The sequence below is a fragment of the Sinocyclocheilus anshuiensis genome, unplaced genomic scaffold, assembly GCF_001515605.1.
Source record: "Sinocyclocheilus anshuiensis isolate Anshui unplaced genomic scaffold, SAMN03320099.WGS_v1.1 scaffold784, whole genome shotgun sequence".
NCBI lineage: Eukaryota > Metazoa > Chordata > Actinopteri > Cypriniformes > Cyprinidae > Sinocyclocheilus > Sinocyclocheilus anshuiensis.
Window position 1 is genome coordinate 1,115,125 of NW_015554160.1, and position 17,388 is coordinate 1,132,512.

At 39.8% G+C, this 17,388-nt stretch overlaps 1 protein-coding gene across 2 annotated transcripts; it reads left to right on the forward strand.

The window, feature by feature from the left end:
- Positions 1-1,755: 1,755 nt before the first annotated feature.
- Positions 1,756-16,473, forward strand: xpo1b (exportin 1 (CRM1 homolog, yeast) b). Of its 2 annotated transcripts, XR_001632131.1 has the most exons (26): positions 1,756-2,240; positions 3,917-4,048; positions 4,272-4,373; positions 6,660-6,732; positions 7,631-7,692; positions 7,781-7,825; positions 8,005-8,186; positions 8,303-8,351; positions 8,608-8,727; positions 9,086-9,214; positions 9,309-9,467; positions 9,562-9,759; positions 9,854-9,992; positions 10,076-10,257; positions 10,340-10,496; positions 10,739-10,902; positions 11,019-11,153; positions 11,257-11,440; positions 11,886-11,992; positions 12,701-12,895; positions 13,087-13,255; positions 13,351-13,485; positions 13,801-13,960; positions 14,542-14,638; positions 14,990-15,247; positions 15,916-16,473. XR_001632131.1 is itself a non-coding variant. In XM_016463632.1 (25 exons), exons 2-25 carry the CDS (start codon positions 3,923-3,925, stop codon positions 15,134-15,136), a joined length of 3,216 nt encoding a protein of 1,071 aa, XP_016319118.1. In that variant the 5' UTR covers positions 1,756-2,240; positions 3,917-3,922; the 3' UTR covers positions 15,137-16,471. The 2 variants fall into 2 exon arrangements, 1 of the variants encoding a protein (XP_016319118.1); XM_016463632.1 differs by having other exon boundaries at positions 14,990-16,471.
- The last annotated feature ends 915 nt before the right edge of the window (positions 16,474-17,388 follow it).

Here is a 17,388-nt window from a genome sequence, read left to right on the forward strand (position 1 = left end):
GTTCTGGGACCTGCAATAAGCAAAAACAGACGTCCAGAGACGTTTCAATGGTTTATTGTATTTCTCAAAATAATTCAAAACAGCTGAGACAACAAAGAAAGGAAGCATGGCGAGTTTTCTGTTACACAAAGTGAAGTCATAGCCTGAGGAACATCAGTTCTAAAATAAGAGCACATTTGCTGATTGCTGTTTTAAAGCAGATACCATGCTTAATTTGGGGATTTCAACTCACACAAATATGTCTCTCAAATTATGATCTGTGCAAAAACATTTAAACAAAACAAAAACATGACATACAAATGGACAATATTATTCAGCTCATACTAGGCAGGTGACAATTTATGAAGGATTATCTAAAAGATATGAAGACGCAACCACTCTTTGTTCATTAATTACTAATTGTTTTATTATAAAACCTGTAGTAAAGTATTCAACAGTAAAAAAAAAACTGGAACATCAACCTTCTTGTGGTTGAGAGAATTTCGCCTGTGATTCCTGGAAAGCAGGTTGACATGCGTGGCACTGACTTTACTCACAGACAGGTAAACACCTACAATTCATTTACACCACATCTCACTTATCTCAGCGTGGGACCTACACGTAATAAAAGATAAAATGAGTAAATATGGATCTGATTCATACAACAACAGCTGATTATCAAATTATGCCTGGACCCATTAAATGCAGAAAACTGCAATGCTAGTGTCTGTTCGAGAATAAACCTGCTGCATTTGGATTAAAGGTTCACCTTCACTGGAAGCGAGATCAATTTGTTGGTTAAATCGGAGCATATAATTTACCAAATTACTGGTCCTAAACTGCTAACACTGCTTATTTAGTTAACCATTTTAAAAGGTGTGTAGAATGGGCCACATGCTGAACTAAAGGGAAATACTGTATCAGATATTCAACATGTATAAAATGCACACCATGACTTTGTGAAATGTAACAGTTTTATAAAAAATGCATAAGCATAAATGACTTCTTGACTGCAGGGCAATGTATTATTTTTCTCATTCTTTGTTCAGTACAGACACTACAGTAGTTTGCACACACAAAATCCAGTATTTTTCCATCAACTGACGCTTAAGTGGCGTTGCGTCACGTGACTTGCAAAGGGGAAGGAGGGCGGAGCATGCCATTCAAGCGTTTGACGTCTCTATGAAGCGCCACACTGACAGTTTATTATATTTTCGAGTGATTTTCGAGTGATTCGATGTGTTTATAATAAAAAGTTTATGGAGACCATCACAAGCCAATTGTATCAGGCTCTAACCCATGCCATGCGTATCATACCCTGACTCTGAACAACCACTCCCCTTCGTGGCTCGTGGAAAATTACCAGCTTACAATCAGCACAAGTACAAGCTCCAACATCCGCCTCACGGACTCGATGCCCTCGATCTCCTTCAGGCCACCGTGAACTTCATTTTTCCGAACATGTATACAATTACCAAGCGATCACTATTGTTGACTATCAAAAAAAGGTTAATTTAAAGCTCACGGAATATATAAACGCGGATGTTTTTCGAAAGAGTAGCGCACAAAAAATGGCATTTCCATGTAAAAGCAACAAATAAACAAATAATGCACGACCATAATATTATCGCAAATTACAAGTCCACTCTGAGTCTGCACGCAGTTTGCCTTCTCTTTCTCTAAACGGGCGGAGCAATCGCGTGGGCGCTCGAACGAGTTGAGATTGATTGACGTGCGCGTCGTCCAATGGATCTTAGTGCGTAGCAACGCTGCGTCCAATGGCACGCCTCCATGGGCGTGACGTTAATCCAAACTTTTCGCGGCGCCATCGGCTGAAAACTAAACCGAGATGGAATCTCCCAGTCTGAACCGGTTTCAACCGGTTACGAGTTTGATGCTTGTGAGAAGAAGAGGCACAGGCTCAGTCTCTAATACCGCCCTGGTGCAAAATATACTTCAGTACAGAGCACATTTCTTAATTAAGGTTAACTTTGTTTCGTAAAATGAACTGGACTGAGAAAATACAGAACTCGCCGTGATTGATGGTGCGGAATTCACATCCTAATGGTCCTTATATCAAGCAACTAGCTCGTGTAACGCAGTCTTCACAGAGGAATAGTGTGGTTGGCCAGTCAACGGCTCACCCTAAAGCCAGAAAGCGTGTACAAACCAGGCACCAACGATACTGGATCAAATAAACGTAATTTTAGCAACTCTGGCAGACAAGCCCACCTTCTTTCTCTCAAAGGCTTGGACTTTAGGTAGGTAAATATGGGGTGAAAACTTGCAGCTAGAGTGCTTGGGTTGGTTTTCTGCTCTGTGGAGAATGATGATGCTGTGAGATTGTGTAGAAATGCCTAGAAATATGCACGTATGGAGGTTAAGGTCGAGAGAAAGTGAAATGGCTTTGCTGCTGAGGGTTTATGAGGGATGTTGCGGGGTGCGTTGCGTGATGGCTCGTGTTCAGCACTGGTGTCACGCTGGACTGAATAATGTATCTGGGGTTTGTCGCGTTTAACAATCGTTATATCTCACGTAACGTCAAAACAATCACAAATACATCACTAACGTTAGCTACTAACTTAATTGCTAACCGTCAGCGCAGTCCCAGAGTATGTTGTTTCAGCGAGCAAAATTCAATTGTAAAATGCATTCAAGACAATTGTAGAGCTGTAGCATTCATTTGAAGAATTAACGGCATATAACAATACACGCGATCTATTTCTTACCTGGTTTACTGCTAGTAAAGCCTGCAGAGCTTTCAGGTGAAGTGTGCAGAGCATGCTGTTGGTGGGAGGGGTTGCTCCCGAGTCAGGGAGGGAGATCCTTGCAAAGTCACCCCCCTAGAAGTCATCCGAGACGGGTGTAGACTGTCAGAAACATCGGTGTTTGTTATGGACGAGGTGCTCGCTGGACCGTTTTTAACGTCAGTTGCGCACTAAAACATTTGCCTTGCTGTCCATTTAAGCGCATTAGTATGATAGCATGCATGCGTAATTGTTGCCACTGTATGTAAAGCGATGCATTATTAGGCACTTTAACGCATAAACGTGGCTAAACAACCACAGCGATCGCATCAGTAGTGTAACGTTAAGTTGTTGCGCTCCTCAGCGTGGATCCTGGTCCAACCCAGATGTGTTTTGAAGACGTGTGCATGAAATCAGCTGATAAGTAGCTCTGTGTTAGGATACAGGTCCTATTGTGGCCATATTAGCTTACTGAATGACACAAGGTGAGGTGTGGGAAAAGGCGGGTAAATCAACAGGTTGCGCAGTACCGAGGACTAGTTATGGCACCGTCGCTTTATTTAGGCCTGAGAGACTCGTGGTCTCACAAAGTTTTACTGTGTCGTGTCCAAGTAAATTCTTGAAATTTCCTCCAATGCCAAACTTTTTTTTTCTGGGTTCTTGGCCGTAATGCTTACCTCGTTACGCAATAGTTTGGCTCCGGGGTGCAAATTGAATTAACTTGAGCATTGGCCATTCAAGTGTCCTTCAAACTGTATGTAAACATTATTGAAGTCTCGTGGTCTTATAAAAGCTCTATACGAGTAGAAAAGGACAGTCGGAGAGCTCGGTACGTCTCTTGTGTTATATGTAAACAGAATGACGTCAGCGAAAGGGCTGCCTAGCACGTGGTCTCATTCAGTGAATAATGGCTCATGTGATCACGAGCCCAGTGAGTGGCCCTTGTTTCTCGGACATATTAGGATATTCATTCTGCAAGCATGTTACCTTTATCTCGCCACCCACCTATCCCATTGTTATTGAGGATTAAACCCTTTAGCAGGCATTGGTGTGTTGGCAGGCCAGGTCATATAAGGCTTTTCGGATGGTCAAGGGAGGGGGGTAATGGTCAGCTGTTTGGATTTGTGAACCCAACTGTTAATTTCACTTGACTTTGCCCCTGCTGGATGTTTCCTCCCTGTCCCCCACAGAGCTCTATGCCAGCAATTATGACAATGTTAGCCGACCATGCAGCCAGACAGCTGCTGGACTTTAACCAGAAACTGGATATCAACCTGCTGGATAATGTGGTCAACTGTCTGTACCATGGGGTTGGGCCACAGGTGAGTAAGATTTTTTTCACAAACAGGTGAAGTACAGTACCAAAAAAAAAAATCTGCAAGGACCAATTCCATTGATCAAAAGTGACAATAAGACATTTACAATGTTACAAAAGATTTCAACTTAATATAAATGCTGTTCTTTTGAAAGAATCCTGAAAAGGAATATCACTGTTTCTACAAAAATATTAAGCAGCAAAACATGACAATTGTTTCTCTATTTTAGCAAAGAATGGCCCAGGAGGTGCTGACTCATTTGAAGGAGCACCCAGACGCTTGGACACGTGTTGACACTATTCTGGAGTTCTCTCAGAATATGAACACCAAAGTAAGCGGAGTCCCAACTTACTCAGGTGGAGGGTCATGGTTTCTATACTTTGAGGAAGATCTGATCTCTTATCACACATTATACAGGAACACAATTTTGTTTTCTTTCCCTCCAAACCAGCAATACTAATTTATTAAGTGTATTGGGGTTGCTTAGCATCATGCCAAAAACAGATTCCTCTGTACACATGTGAGATCACATTTTCCTACAACTCTCTTCACATCCTTGTCCTGGTAAAGCAAAGTCTTAGTTAAAATTGGTGTGTGAGGATCCTCGGTTGACAGTGAAATACCTCAGTACTTCCATCTGCACAGCAGCCAGAGGTGTGTTATTGACTGACTGTTTAGGGTCAAGATATATAAAACACCTGATCCATGTGATCCAAGTTCCTATCCATGGATTTTTATTTCTTTTTTGTTTTTGTTTTTTAATTCATAGTGTAGAATTTCTAGTACACTGAAACAGAAAACTACACACTCCAAGCGTTCATATCAACGTAGCGTATTTGTTCACTTTGTAGTGTGTAGACTGTATGTAAATCATTTAGTAGTTTGTGAACAGTGTAGTATTTGGGATGAATTGTCTTTCTCAGTGTGTTAATAGACTTCCTCAAAGTACTGCTGACCCAGTTTGCCGTCTGCTTGCCTTTTAAGATTGCTCTTAACACTCTGGTCATTACTAATGTTTGAGTTGGTTTATCAACAGTATCTGTAATTTCAAAATGTTAATGGCCCAAAAGTGAGGGCTCTAGAAGAACAGACAGGAAAATATACAGAGCAGGTAAATTCTTTGAATTTGTTTAAATTCATCAAGCAAAATACAGAAAGAGCGCATTAAAGTGCTGTTGAACATTTGGCTTTTTGCTTAATTTATTTACAGCCTTTTTTGTAGGTGAAAAAGCAAACAAAAGACAATTAATTGAAGTTGTTCATATTTGATATTAATCACAATGTTCCATTATGTTGATTGCTTGTAATAGGACGAAAAGGGGTGTGTCTTCCTGTGCACCTTGACACAGCTAGGCTTTGGCGGCAGGCCTCCACAAGGTCTACCTTTTCATTCCCTTACTCTCAATTCTGCTGTGCCTCCATTCACACTGCACATGCCTCATATGGAGCTCAGAGATGGCAGGGAGATAGGCAGGCAGTTACCCCCTTTTTTTAACCTCAGTTATGGATAGTAACAGTTATTTCCACTGTAGGGATCATCAGTGTCTCTGTGTGCTGGTTCCCCTTTTCCCCCAAGCATTCCTCCTCTACCCTAGTCTACCCTATTTTCTTGTCTCGATCGTACACAAAGAAATATTGTAACATGTATCACATGTGAGCAATTTGATGCTTTGTGTGATGTTGCAGTGTTTTTCTGTCTTGCCTTCATTTATTTATTATTTTTTAAATTTATTGATCTATGAAAAATTAAAGGTGAAAGGATCCTGGTGATTTTTTTATAGGGTTAAGTGTGTCTGTATGCAAGTAACCTACTTCTCCAGGCCTCACCTTTAATATCCTCACTTAGTATGTGACCTGTATTCCCTGTTTTGCTTTAACACATTAACATTTTTCCTCTTTTCTCATTAATCCCTACAGTTGAAATGCTGTTAATCCAAATAACATTAGTGACCATAACAAGAACACTAATGCACCATGAATACCCTTTTAAGAGCAGTATATAAAACATCTTAAGGCAGTCTATAGACCCAATCCTGTGGCTCGTCTTGCTGTTCCTGAGACCAACACCAGTTACCAGTGAAAACAGTAGTGTCGCATAAAGACAGAAAGGGGTGTGTTCTTTATTTGACCAACGGGAAACATATCACTGATGATTAAAGCCTTGTGAGTGGCTATTGACTCTTAAAGGAATCCTTCGGTTCTCTTTGTTTTGGGACACAGTTGTTGTTGCTCCCCCAAGCTGCTTGCTTTGTTGTGGCCGGGCACAGAATCAAACCATTAGCTGTTTGCCATTAACGTTTTGTTTCCTGTCTTTCACATTCTGGTGTGACACGGCCAGAAACAGCAAAACCTCTGCAGAATCCCATACAAACATTGTATAGTTTTGATGGGGATTATGGATTTTTTTTTTTTTTTTTGGTTCTCTTTTTGAGTATAATAAAATTCTTACTGAAGTCAAATCTGCATGATGTTTTTTTTTTTCAATCTGAATTAATTTGGAATAAACCAAAGAGTGTGTCAAAGTTTTTTGTTTTCCTTGTGTAATGGTACAGCTCTGGCAGATTGGCTGGTTAATGTTTGGATCATTAACTCTTGATTTGTTCTCTTGGCATTACAGTACTATGCTCTGCAGATTCTGGAAACAGTTATTAAAACAAGATGGAAGATTCTGCCCAGAAACCAGTGTGAAGGTAAGACTGACTCACAAGAATTCCCCTCACCACAAGTAATTCATAGCTCAGTCTAAATCAATTCTTAAGTCATAAGCAGCTCAAAGGCTGGATTTGGACAAGCGGTGAAGGGATCATTGAAATGTAGAAGTAAACCGTTCACTCTGCGATGGACTTGACTCTACAAGATGTTTCTAGCAGGCCAACACATTCATTAGAATCAAGTGTGTGATTGCCAAGTTGAGTTGAATTCCCCTTTTAAAAATGCATGGAGCATCGTCTGCTCAGCTTAGTGTTCATCTGTTTCCGAAAAAATAACAGAATCTGCTCTGTGGAAGATCACATGAAATGAAAAACATGATGTAAGATTTTTAAATTGCTAATGAATCATCATTTAGATACTTTCTACACCATACAACTTAACCAATATTGATGTCTCAACAACATCCAAAACATGTCTCTGTATGAGTTGTCAGTCTACACCAAGCCAAATGAATAAATAGAATATTACACAAAGAGTTTGGTTAGTTTGACTTACAATTCAGACACTAAAAGGTAAAGAAAATAATATAAATACTGTGGTATAACATTATTTTCTTAATTAAATTTAGATTTATCTGGATCGAATCTTTCTTATTAAAATTATTGTTAAATTAAGCAGTATTTGATACTCAGTCAACAGACATAACATTGCATCATTCACTTTAAAACATTTCACTTTTAAATTTTAATTTCAAGTAGTGTTCTTGTTTCTTCAAATGTGAGAAAGGCAGCAAATCTTTAATATGCTGATGCAGATCTGCAGCTGAAAAGATAAGTCCTCTGAGACGAGCTTCTTTCATCCGGATGGAGAGCTCATGGGCTTTTATGCTGCCTTACTGTACGCATTGACGCTCTTCACTGCTCTGCTTTCTTTCAGGCATTAAAAAGTATGTCGTGGGCCTCATTATCAAGACATCATCAGATGCAGCCAATGTTGAGGTCAGTGAACTTCCACTTATTTTGTTTACCGTCTTCCTGTGGCTTCTGTCCGGCTGTCTGTTTTATGCTACGCTCTGCCTCTTTTCAGAAAGAGAAAGTGTACATTGGAAAACTCAACATGATATTAGTACAGGTGAGGTTTGTTTGACTGCTTTTTCTTAGGACATTAGAGATTCATAGCCACAGGTTTACGAACAGCAGTAAATGTCACATAACATAATGATGTGTGTGTATATTTGATGACTGCAATGAAAATGTCTGTTACCTTTCTTCCGGTTTGTGTAATGCGTTACTTGATGTTTTTGTGTTTAGATCCTGAAGCAGGAGTGGCCGAAACACTGGCCCACATTTATCAGCGATATTGTTGGAGCGAGCCGCACCAGTGAGAGCCTTTGCCAGAACAATATGATCATTCTCAAGCTCCTCAGTGAGGAGGTGTTTGACTTCTCCAGTGGCCAGATGACACAAGTGAAAGCCAAACACCTGAAGGACAGGTACGCCGGCATTAAAAGAGAGTAACTGTCCTAATTTATGGTTGAGAATGAGGCCAAATTCACATTACTTGTTCTTGTTAATTAATCTGTATTGTTTTGTGATCTGGTTTCCGCAGCATGTGCAATGAGTTCTCCCAGATATTCCAGTTGTGCCAGTTTGTGATGGTACGTGTTGTTTTCATGTTGTTTCTCACATGGAACAAATGTTCCCATTTGCTAAGGTATACGGAGACTTTCTCTCTTAATCATACACACACACACACACACACACACACAAACTTGCTCAATACATATTCCAGCTGTTCTAGTTTGTGATTGAATGATTAACTTCAAATGCTGATTTGTATACACAACAAACCATATGTTAATGACTAAGTTTTAGTGGCCTAAAGGCTTTTTCTTCTTCCCATACAATTCTCAGGAAAATTCCCAGAATGCCCCACTTGTGCATGCTACATTAGAAACTCTGCTGAGGTTTCTCAACTGGATTCCCTTGGGCTATATCTTTGAAACTAAACTCATCAGTACTCTGGTGTACAAGGTAACATACCTGGAGATTTTCTTACTCTTACAGACTTTGTGAAAAACTAGGAATATAGTAGAATGGTTTTGCTGTTGTTTGAGAGATAATTTCATTTGACCTCGTATTAACCAACACTGAATTATACTTCTATTAAAAAACAAAAATATTAGACTGTAGCATGCATCAATTAACCAATCAGAATAAAGCATTCCAGATAATAGTGTGATAAATGGATTTGTAACATATGTATTTATTTGTTTTACAATTAAATAGTATAATTACATAGCCATGCAATAATAACTGCAAAGATTATATTTCACACTTACAAAGGAGTGGCTAATTGTTGGCCCCTCTTCTCTGTTGGATTGATCTGTAGTTTTTAAATGTGCCGATGTTTCGCAACGTGACGCTGAAGTGCTTGACTGAGATAGCAGGAGTGAGTGTCAGCCAGTACGAGGAGCAGTTTGTCAGTCTCTTCACTCTGACCATGATGCAGCTCAAACAGGTAAACTCCTCTGTAGTGCAAATTAAAGTAAGTTCCCATATACCAGTTGCTTTTGGGCCGGTTTGATGCTCTCTTTCTTATTTGTGTGTTGAAGATGCTTCCTTTGAACACCAACATTCGATTGGCGTATGCAAATGGTAAAGATGATGAGCAAAACTTCATTCAGAACCTCAGCCTGTTCCTCTGCACCTTCCTCAAAGAGCACGGACAGCTAATAGAAAAGAGACTGAACCTCAGAGAGACGCTTATGGAGGTAAACACACTCTGGACTGAACTTCACATAGTTATGGAGAATCCGCTTCAGTCACTGATGCCATTGTGTTAAGGCCCTGTTTGTTTCTGTTTAGGCTCTACATTACATGTTGCTGGTGTCAGAGGTGGAAGAGACAGAGATCTTTAAGATCTGTTTGGAGTACTGGAACCACCTGGCAGCTGAGCTTTACAGAGAGAGTCCTTTCTCAACATCCACCTCTCCTCTCCTCTCAGGGAGCCAACACTTCGATGTACCACCCCGCAGACAACTCTACCTGCCTGTTCTTTCTAAGGTTGGCTCACAAACACAAGATTCAAGAAGAAATTTCACCTCAGATGGCAATTTTAGACAGAAACTATATGGGTGTTTGTGTTATTGTCCTGCAGGTGCGTTTGTTGATGGTGAGTCGCATGGCCAAGCCAGAGGAAGTGCTGGTGGTGGAGAACGATCAGGGCGAGGTGGTTCGAGAGTTCATGAAGGATACAGACTCCATTAACCTCTACAAGAATATGAGGGAGACGCTTGGTGAGAGCTCTACTCCTTTATATTATAAATACAGAGGTTTTGGCCACTAAACTGTGTTTATTATCATATTTCTCTCTCTGTAGTCTATCTTACCCATCTGGACTATGCCGATACAGAGCGTATTATGACAGAAAAGCTTCATAATCAGGTGAACGGTACTGAGTGGTCCTGGAAGAATCTGAACACATTGTGCTGGGCCATTGGATCCATCAGTGGAGCCATGCACGAAGAAGATGAGAAACGGTTCCTCGTCACTGTCATTAAGGTGCAGAAATCCTACAATGCAAAGATCCAAAGTCTCATAATGTAAAATTAAAGCTATAATAATGTGCCCATGTGATCTACAGGACTTGCTGGGTCTATGTGAGCAGAAGAGAGGCAAGGATAACAAGGCCATCATTGCCTCCAACATCATGTACATAGTGGGCCAATATCCACGGTTCCTACGTGCGCACTGGAAATTCCTGAAGACTGTCGTCAACAAATTGTTTGAGTTCATGCATGGTAAGTCACAAAGTCTTTGAGCCTTAAAATAGAATCGGGCATCTGTATACAGCTGTGATATCTTTGGATTGATCTTTAAATAGAAGCAGATTTGATGTCACATTTGATTGCACATACACAGCAGTGCTGCATTTTAGTCATTTATGGAGCAGCTCTGTTACATATATGTGAGCTTCTAATTTTAGTTTGATAATGAGGAAATCATGTTCTCCTAGTAATATTTTAGTATTCTTTCTTCTTAGAAACCCATGATGGAGTGCAGGACATGGCGTGTGACACGTTCATTAAGATTGCTCAGAAGTGCAGGAGGCATTTTGTGCAGGTGCAGGTGGGAGAGGTGATGCCCTTCATTGATGAGATCCTCAACAACATCAACACCATCATCTGTGACCTTCAGCCCCAGCAGGTACCAAATAACCCCATCCATCTCAGTTAGCCTGCTCCGTGTGTCGTGACAAATTGTGCTTTAGAAATATACAACTTTTGAGGAGATGTTGCATTGTGACCATTTGCTGTTCTCAGGTGCATACATTTTACGAAGCTGTCGGCTATATGATTGGAGCGCAGACCGACCAGGCTGTACAGGAACACCTGATAGAGAAGTACATGTTGTTGCCTAACCAGGTGTGGGATAGCATCATTCAGCAGGCCACCAAGGTGTGATATTTATTTATCCATTTTTTTGTTTTATTTTGTCCAAACAACAAATTTTGCTCATTTTTAAGACTGACCTTAAATGGATGCTGTTATCCTGCTGTAGAATGTGGACATCCTGAAGGACCCGGAGACAGTGAAGCAGTTGGGCAGCATCCTGAAGACCAATGTCAGAGCATGTAAAGCCGTGGGACACCCTTTTGTTATTCAGCTGGGCCGGATCTACCTGGATATGCTAAATGTATACAAGTGCCTCAGTGAAAACATCTCTGCTGCCATCCAAAGTAATGGTGCGTGTTTTCAGAGTTTATCATCACAGATGGGCATGTGTTTTAGACAAACAGTGAGTTTAATTCCAGAATTACCTTATGCATGTGTGTATTTGCATCTCTGTTGGTTATCTCAGAGTGACAGATTCACATTAAACTGAAGTCCGTTTGATTACACACTCACTCAGCTGGAAGACAAAAGGCTGCCGCAGAGCTTAGCGCCATGTACGTGTGTGAACAGCAGTCCATTACAGGGCTGTCTGGGCAGCTATATATAGCACTGCAGCTAGAACAGAATGAGTGAAGTTTAACTAAATAGTTACCCAAAGAAAATTCTTCCTAATCAGAAAGTCATTATTTCTCTGAACTTTTTTTGCGTAAACATTATGTAATTGACTGCACTCAAGAACCGCAAGCGCTTTGTTTACATCTGTTTATTTGATTTGTGGTTGTCTGTTTTATATAGGTGAGATGGTGACAAAGCAGCCTCTAATCAGGAGCATGCGCACGGTGAAGAGAGAGACTCTAAAGCTGATATCAGGCTGGGTCAGCCGCTCCAATGACCCACAGATGGTGAGAATCCAATTAATCACAGATTTATTAAAGCAAAGGGTCTGTACTGAAAGTAAAAAAGTAAATCAAGCTGTTAAATGTGTAGTTGACAAAATATTTTTGAGAAATTGACATGTCTTGCAGTATTGCATTCTCATAAATTTTTAAATCTCAAATTTTTTCATTTTACTTTAGTTTGTACTTTTTAAATAAAATGTCAAAGTAGCAATGTAACCAGCAGCATGAAGTAACTTTAATGTTTTAACAGCATTTAGTAATTATTATACATTGTTTTGAAATGTATTTTAAAATTATTCAAATATAAAACTTGTGCATACAGCATATTTTTACAGCACATTTAAAGTTAACTAGTGACGGCAAGAAAAATAGTTTAGAAATTGCAACAGGATCCATATTATGCTCTTAAACATTAGTCTAATTTTAAAAACGAAATCTCAATTTTGAGACGTTATGCAACAACTACCCACAAGCAGCTCATTACGTCTCATCTGGGAAGCAAGTGCAGCTCAAGGCTTTAGGTCTCATGTCTTTGTGTTAGTTAGATCCAGTATTTGTGTCTCTGTGCAGATATTTCTGTCATACCTGCTTCAGGTCTGTCAGTCTGGACCTGTTCAGATTAGTGCTGTCCTTACACAACACACACTTATCCGCTCATCCTTTAAGCCTGTCTGCGCATGTGTGTTTTTTTTTTTTTTGTCCGTACTCCAGGTGGGGGAGAATTTTGTTCCTCCGCTGTTGGATGCTGTGCTCATTGATTACCAGCGCAATGTCCCAGCGGCAAGAGAACCTGAAGTGCTTAGTACCATGGCAACAATCGTAAACAAACTGGGTGGACACATTACTGGAGAGATCCCACAGATATTTGATGCAGTCTTTGAGTGCACATTAAACATGATCAACAAAGTAAGCTGCCCATATTCATCTCTCAACATTCTGTGATAAATATTTAATATTCCATTGTCATTTATTATTAAAAGCAGTTTCTGTCTGTTTATTCTATTGAAGAGTCATTTGAAATGTTTCTTGTTTGAATCTGGAAGTGTGTAATATTCTTTGTTTTTACATGGTGTTTTTTTTTGTTTTGTTTTTTTTAGGATTTTGAAGAGTACCCAGAACACCGGACGCATTTCTTCTACCTGCTGCAGGCAGTGAACTCTCACTGTTTTCCAGCATTCCTGGCCATCCCACCAGCCCAGTTTAAGCTTGTGCTTGACTCTATTATATGGGCTTTTAAACACACTATGAGAAATGTGGCAGACACCGGTGAGAAGACAAATATCATTTATCAAAGCAATATTTACCCAAATCATTTGTCATAACATGCATACAACAACTGTACCATGAAAAATGTCATGCAGGCCTTCAGATTCTCTACACACTGCTGCAGAACGTGGCCCAGGAGGAAGCAGCAGCTCAGAGCTTCTATCAGACATACTTCTGTGACATCCTACAACACATCTTCTCTGTCGTCACAGATACATCACATACAGCTGGTCAGTTCTGGCTACTCGGTTCTCTCTCTTGCTCTTTAAAGACTCTTTTTATCTAAACACTGTGTAACCATGTAGTAATCGTGAGTATTAAGGTTTTAGTTTGATTAAATAATTAAGCAATTTAATTATTAACAATGATTTAAAATTCATTTTAAATTCTAAAACAAATGTTTGTATTTTAATTGTAATAAAATCTATTTTTATATTATTTTTATAACATTAAAATCAATTTTTTATAGTGACTTTACGGAATATGGTTAAATCTATAAATGCATCTTTTCCTGTTTGTTCAACCTCTGCATATTTGTTTTGCAGGTTTGACCATGCATGCTTCTATTCTGGCGTACATGTTTAACCTTGTCGAGGAAGGAAAAATCAGTGCAGCTCTAAATCCCTCAAACCCAGTCAACAACCAAGTGTTTATTCAGGAGTATGTGGCCAACTTGCTCAAATCAGCTTTTCCACATTTACAAGAGTGAGTATCCCACAGTGCTCCTAAGCTTGTGCACTCCAGAGGCTGCATCTGTCCAATCTTTGAGCTTTGGAGATACATGAATTTTTGGTAACACATTATTTTAAGGTGTCCTTGTTACACGTTACATGTACTTACTATTAGAATAACAATAAATTATGTATAATTACATGCAAGTAACCATAAACCAAATCCTAACCATATAGTAAGTACATAATTAATTAATTAATTAATTAATTAATATTACTCAGCATTTACACTGTAACAAGGACACCTTAAAATAAAGTGTAACCAAATTTTTTTTGTATTTATTTTAAGAACACACAGGTCAAGAACCTGTGTCTGAAGTGCCTGTAAATAAACCAATTGCAGTTGTTGTGATGATTATTGCATTTGGTTGAGTATTGCACAACATATCTCTTGGGTATAAGCTTGTTGTCTCTCAGTAGACATCTTGCTCTCAGATTAATTAAAAAGGTTTTTGTTCCTCAGCGGCAGGCTTTTTTAAATACTTAGGACTGTTTATGTCTGGTTTTATTAGTATTTCCTGGCTGACTGTATGTTTGTTCTCTTTTTCTTTGTAGTGCCCAGGTCAAAGTATTTGTGAATGGCCTGTTTAGTTTAAACCAAGACATCCCAGCATTCAAGGAACACTTGAGGGATTTCCTTGTACAGATCAAGGTGAGCTGCAAGGACACTGAGAGCCATAGTAATAACGGTTAATAAATCTTATCTTTGCCATATGCAAATATTTTGATATCAGTAGCAATAGTGTTTATGCAGCTAAGAGTGTGTGGTAGAGGAAATGGAGATGGTGTGAGAGAGAGCGTGCTGTCCCTTTGACCTTTAAGGGATCGTGAAGCATGGTGTAACTCTATGGGTCATCTGGAGTGCACTGGGACAGAAGGTGTGTGTGTGAGATGGAGAGAGAGCGATCATAGCGATCATAGATTATAGATGACCGCGTTCTGGCAGACCGGTCAGTGCAAGCAGAACGCACAAATGCTTACCTGTTTCTCTGTGTACCTGTAGGAATTTGCGGGTGAGGACACCTCGGATCTGTTCCTGGAGGAGAGGGAGGCGTCGCTGCGTCAGGCCCAGGAGGAGAAACACAAGCTGCAGATGTCCGTGCCTGGCATCCTCAACCCTCATGAAATACCCGAGGAGATGTGCGACTGAGTTGGCACGCAGACGCACAGCACACACACTGCGCTGACTCCGAAACAAACTAAACACACGACTAAAGCGGTGTTGTGGCTGCTCTTCTGTGGGCCATCTGTGTGTTTTCTCGTAAGTGTGTGTGAGTGTGCGAGTACTTTAGACTCTTCCTGCAAGGAGGCGATTTCCACACTTGGCTGTCTCTTGACCAAAACAATGCCAATATGTAAAAGATACTGTCACCCAGTGGCCCTATTTGCATAGTATGCGTTTCATACAGACACTTTTATGTATTACCTTTCCATTAACTGCTTCCATTTGGTCATTGTAATCCGAACGTGCGTGAAGTGTCACATCTGTACAATTAACTCGCTTGTGCTCACTTTTTTTTCCGTTTCCCCTCTTCCCTTCTATTTCCTCCTCTCCTTCCACACATCATGTATTTGTTCATGTATATTATATATAAAGACCAGAGTGCAGTTTGTTGTGTTTGCAGAAAGCTGTATGTGTTCTGGCAGCAGGTAGATGGTACCTAGTGTCAGTGTGTGGGCCAATGAGCGACGCACCTGGTCTAGCCAATGAGAATGTCAGTGATTGGTGAGATAGCAGAGGTGCTGTGTGCTCATTGGCCTGTGATTTGTGTGTGTTGGGTGAGCAGCCAGAAGTGGTTGGGGACTAAAGTATAAAGTAGCTCTCAGCAGAATGTGAAGTGGATTGCTGAGTTGAACGGTCTGATCGATGCTGCTGTGGTTGTGAGTGGCGTTTCGAAAGCGACACCGTTTGCTTTTTTTTCTACACAGGAATGTTGAGCAGCCCCTCTACATGTTCATATCAGCATCACTGTACAGCATCTTTACTACCATGGGAACACGCGGATGTTTCGTCCTGTTTAGTTGTGGGTGTGTGAGCGTGTGTGTGTTGTCGCTAAGCCGACATCAGGTTTTTTGTTTTCCTCAATGAGGACGGTTGCTCCTTTTGTGAGCTTTCATTAAATTGAAGTTTAAAAAAAGTGGTTGAAATATTTATGGGTTCTTGTAGGCTACACCTTTATAACTGCTCATGTTAACTCACTCAGAGACTGCTTTGGAGTTTTTCCCGAATTGTACTAATTTACATTGTTTACCATGCTGTATTGCTGCAGGACACTATTTAGAGCAAAATAAATCTCAGTTTACATTTAATTTTGTATTTTTGCATTTTTCATTTTTATCTTTAAGTCCTGTCCAAATAAAATGCAATGGTTTATTTGGGAGAAACCGACATAAATGCCAACATTCTCATTAGGAAGAATGTACCAATCCAAATACTGATTATCAATGGTTAATTTCCCCCTTTTACTATATATGTTGCGTTTGTTGTGAAACTTTTTGAACTGATTAAAGTTGGAAGAATTTTATAATTTTGTCTGATTTCTCTTGGGGGGGGGGGTTTTCTTTCTTTCTTTTGTGTAAATTCATAATTGGAGATTAGAAGTACGGGGATAGTTCACCCAAAAATGAAAATTGTCATTTACTCACCCTCATGTGTACTTTCTTCTGCAGAACACGCAAAAAAAATATTTTTGTCTATACAATTAAAGTCAATTGGGATCTTGTTTGGACTCTGGCACTTTTCATAATATCTACTAGTGTTATTTTTTATATATATATATCCTTATCCTTTTGTCCTTTTATATATCCTTTTGTCATTTTATTTCTATTTCAATATAGATTTTACCAGCATTTTTAAAAAATATAATTTTAGTTAATAACAACACCATTTCACAAAAGAAAGTCATGCGTGTTTGGAATGACATGAGGCTGAGTAAATGATGACAGAATTTTAACTTTTGAGGGAACTATCCCTTTAAGTCCAGCACCATGTTAGGTTGGTAAAGAGGATGTTGTATACCGCACCAGCTCAAAAACAAGCAGCTGGAAATGGAATCAAACCAGCTGATCTTTACGAGTTCTACCCTCCACCTGCTCGATCCTAGCAGCTGAGATCCATTTCCACACTAATGCTCCTCCAAGGCCTTGGTTAAAACGAAACCCGTCATCCACTGAGCTCTTAACAGTATCCTGCTGTTTCAATAGATCTCGAGAGCGATGTGACTGGCACGGAAGAGTAGTGTTGAGTTTCTCCTCTGGTGCATTTTCCTTGAATAGTTCTACTCTAATATGCACATCCCAAGAAACGCATCTCTTTTTGTGTTCTCACGAGTGATCCGTATGCAGACGCAGGCCTCATTTGATATACAGTGACAGTTGTTTGAATGCATCACTGCTGTTTGT

Excerpts from the sequence above, each read along its gene's own strand:
- xpo1b (XM_016463632.1), top strand. The coding sequence starts at position 3,923 with ATGCCAGCAATTATGACAATGTTAGCCGACCATGCAGCCAGACAGCTG. Across the intron at positions 7,826-8,004 it reads TCAACATGATATTAGTACAG|ATCCTGAAGCAGGAGTGGCC; the intron begins GTGAGGTTTGTT and ends TTTTGTGTTTAG. Across the intron at positions 10,258-10,339 it reads TCCTCGTCACTGTCATTAAG|GACTTGCTGGGTCTATGTGA; the intron begins GTGCAGAAATCC and ends TGTGATCTACAG.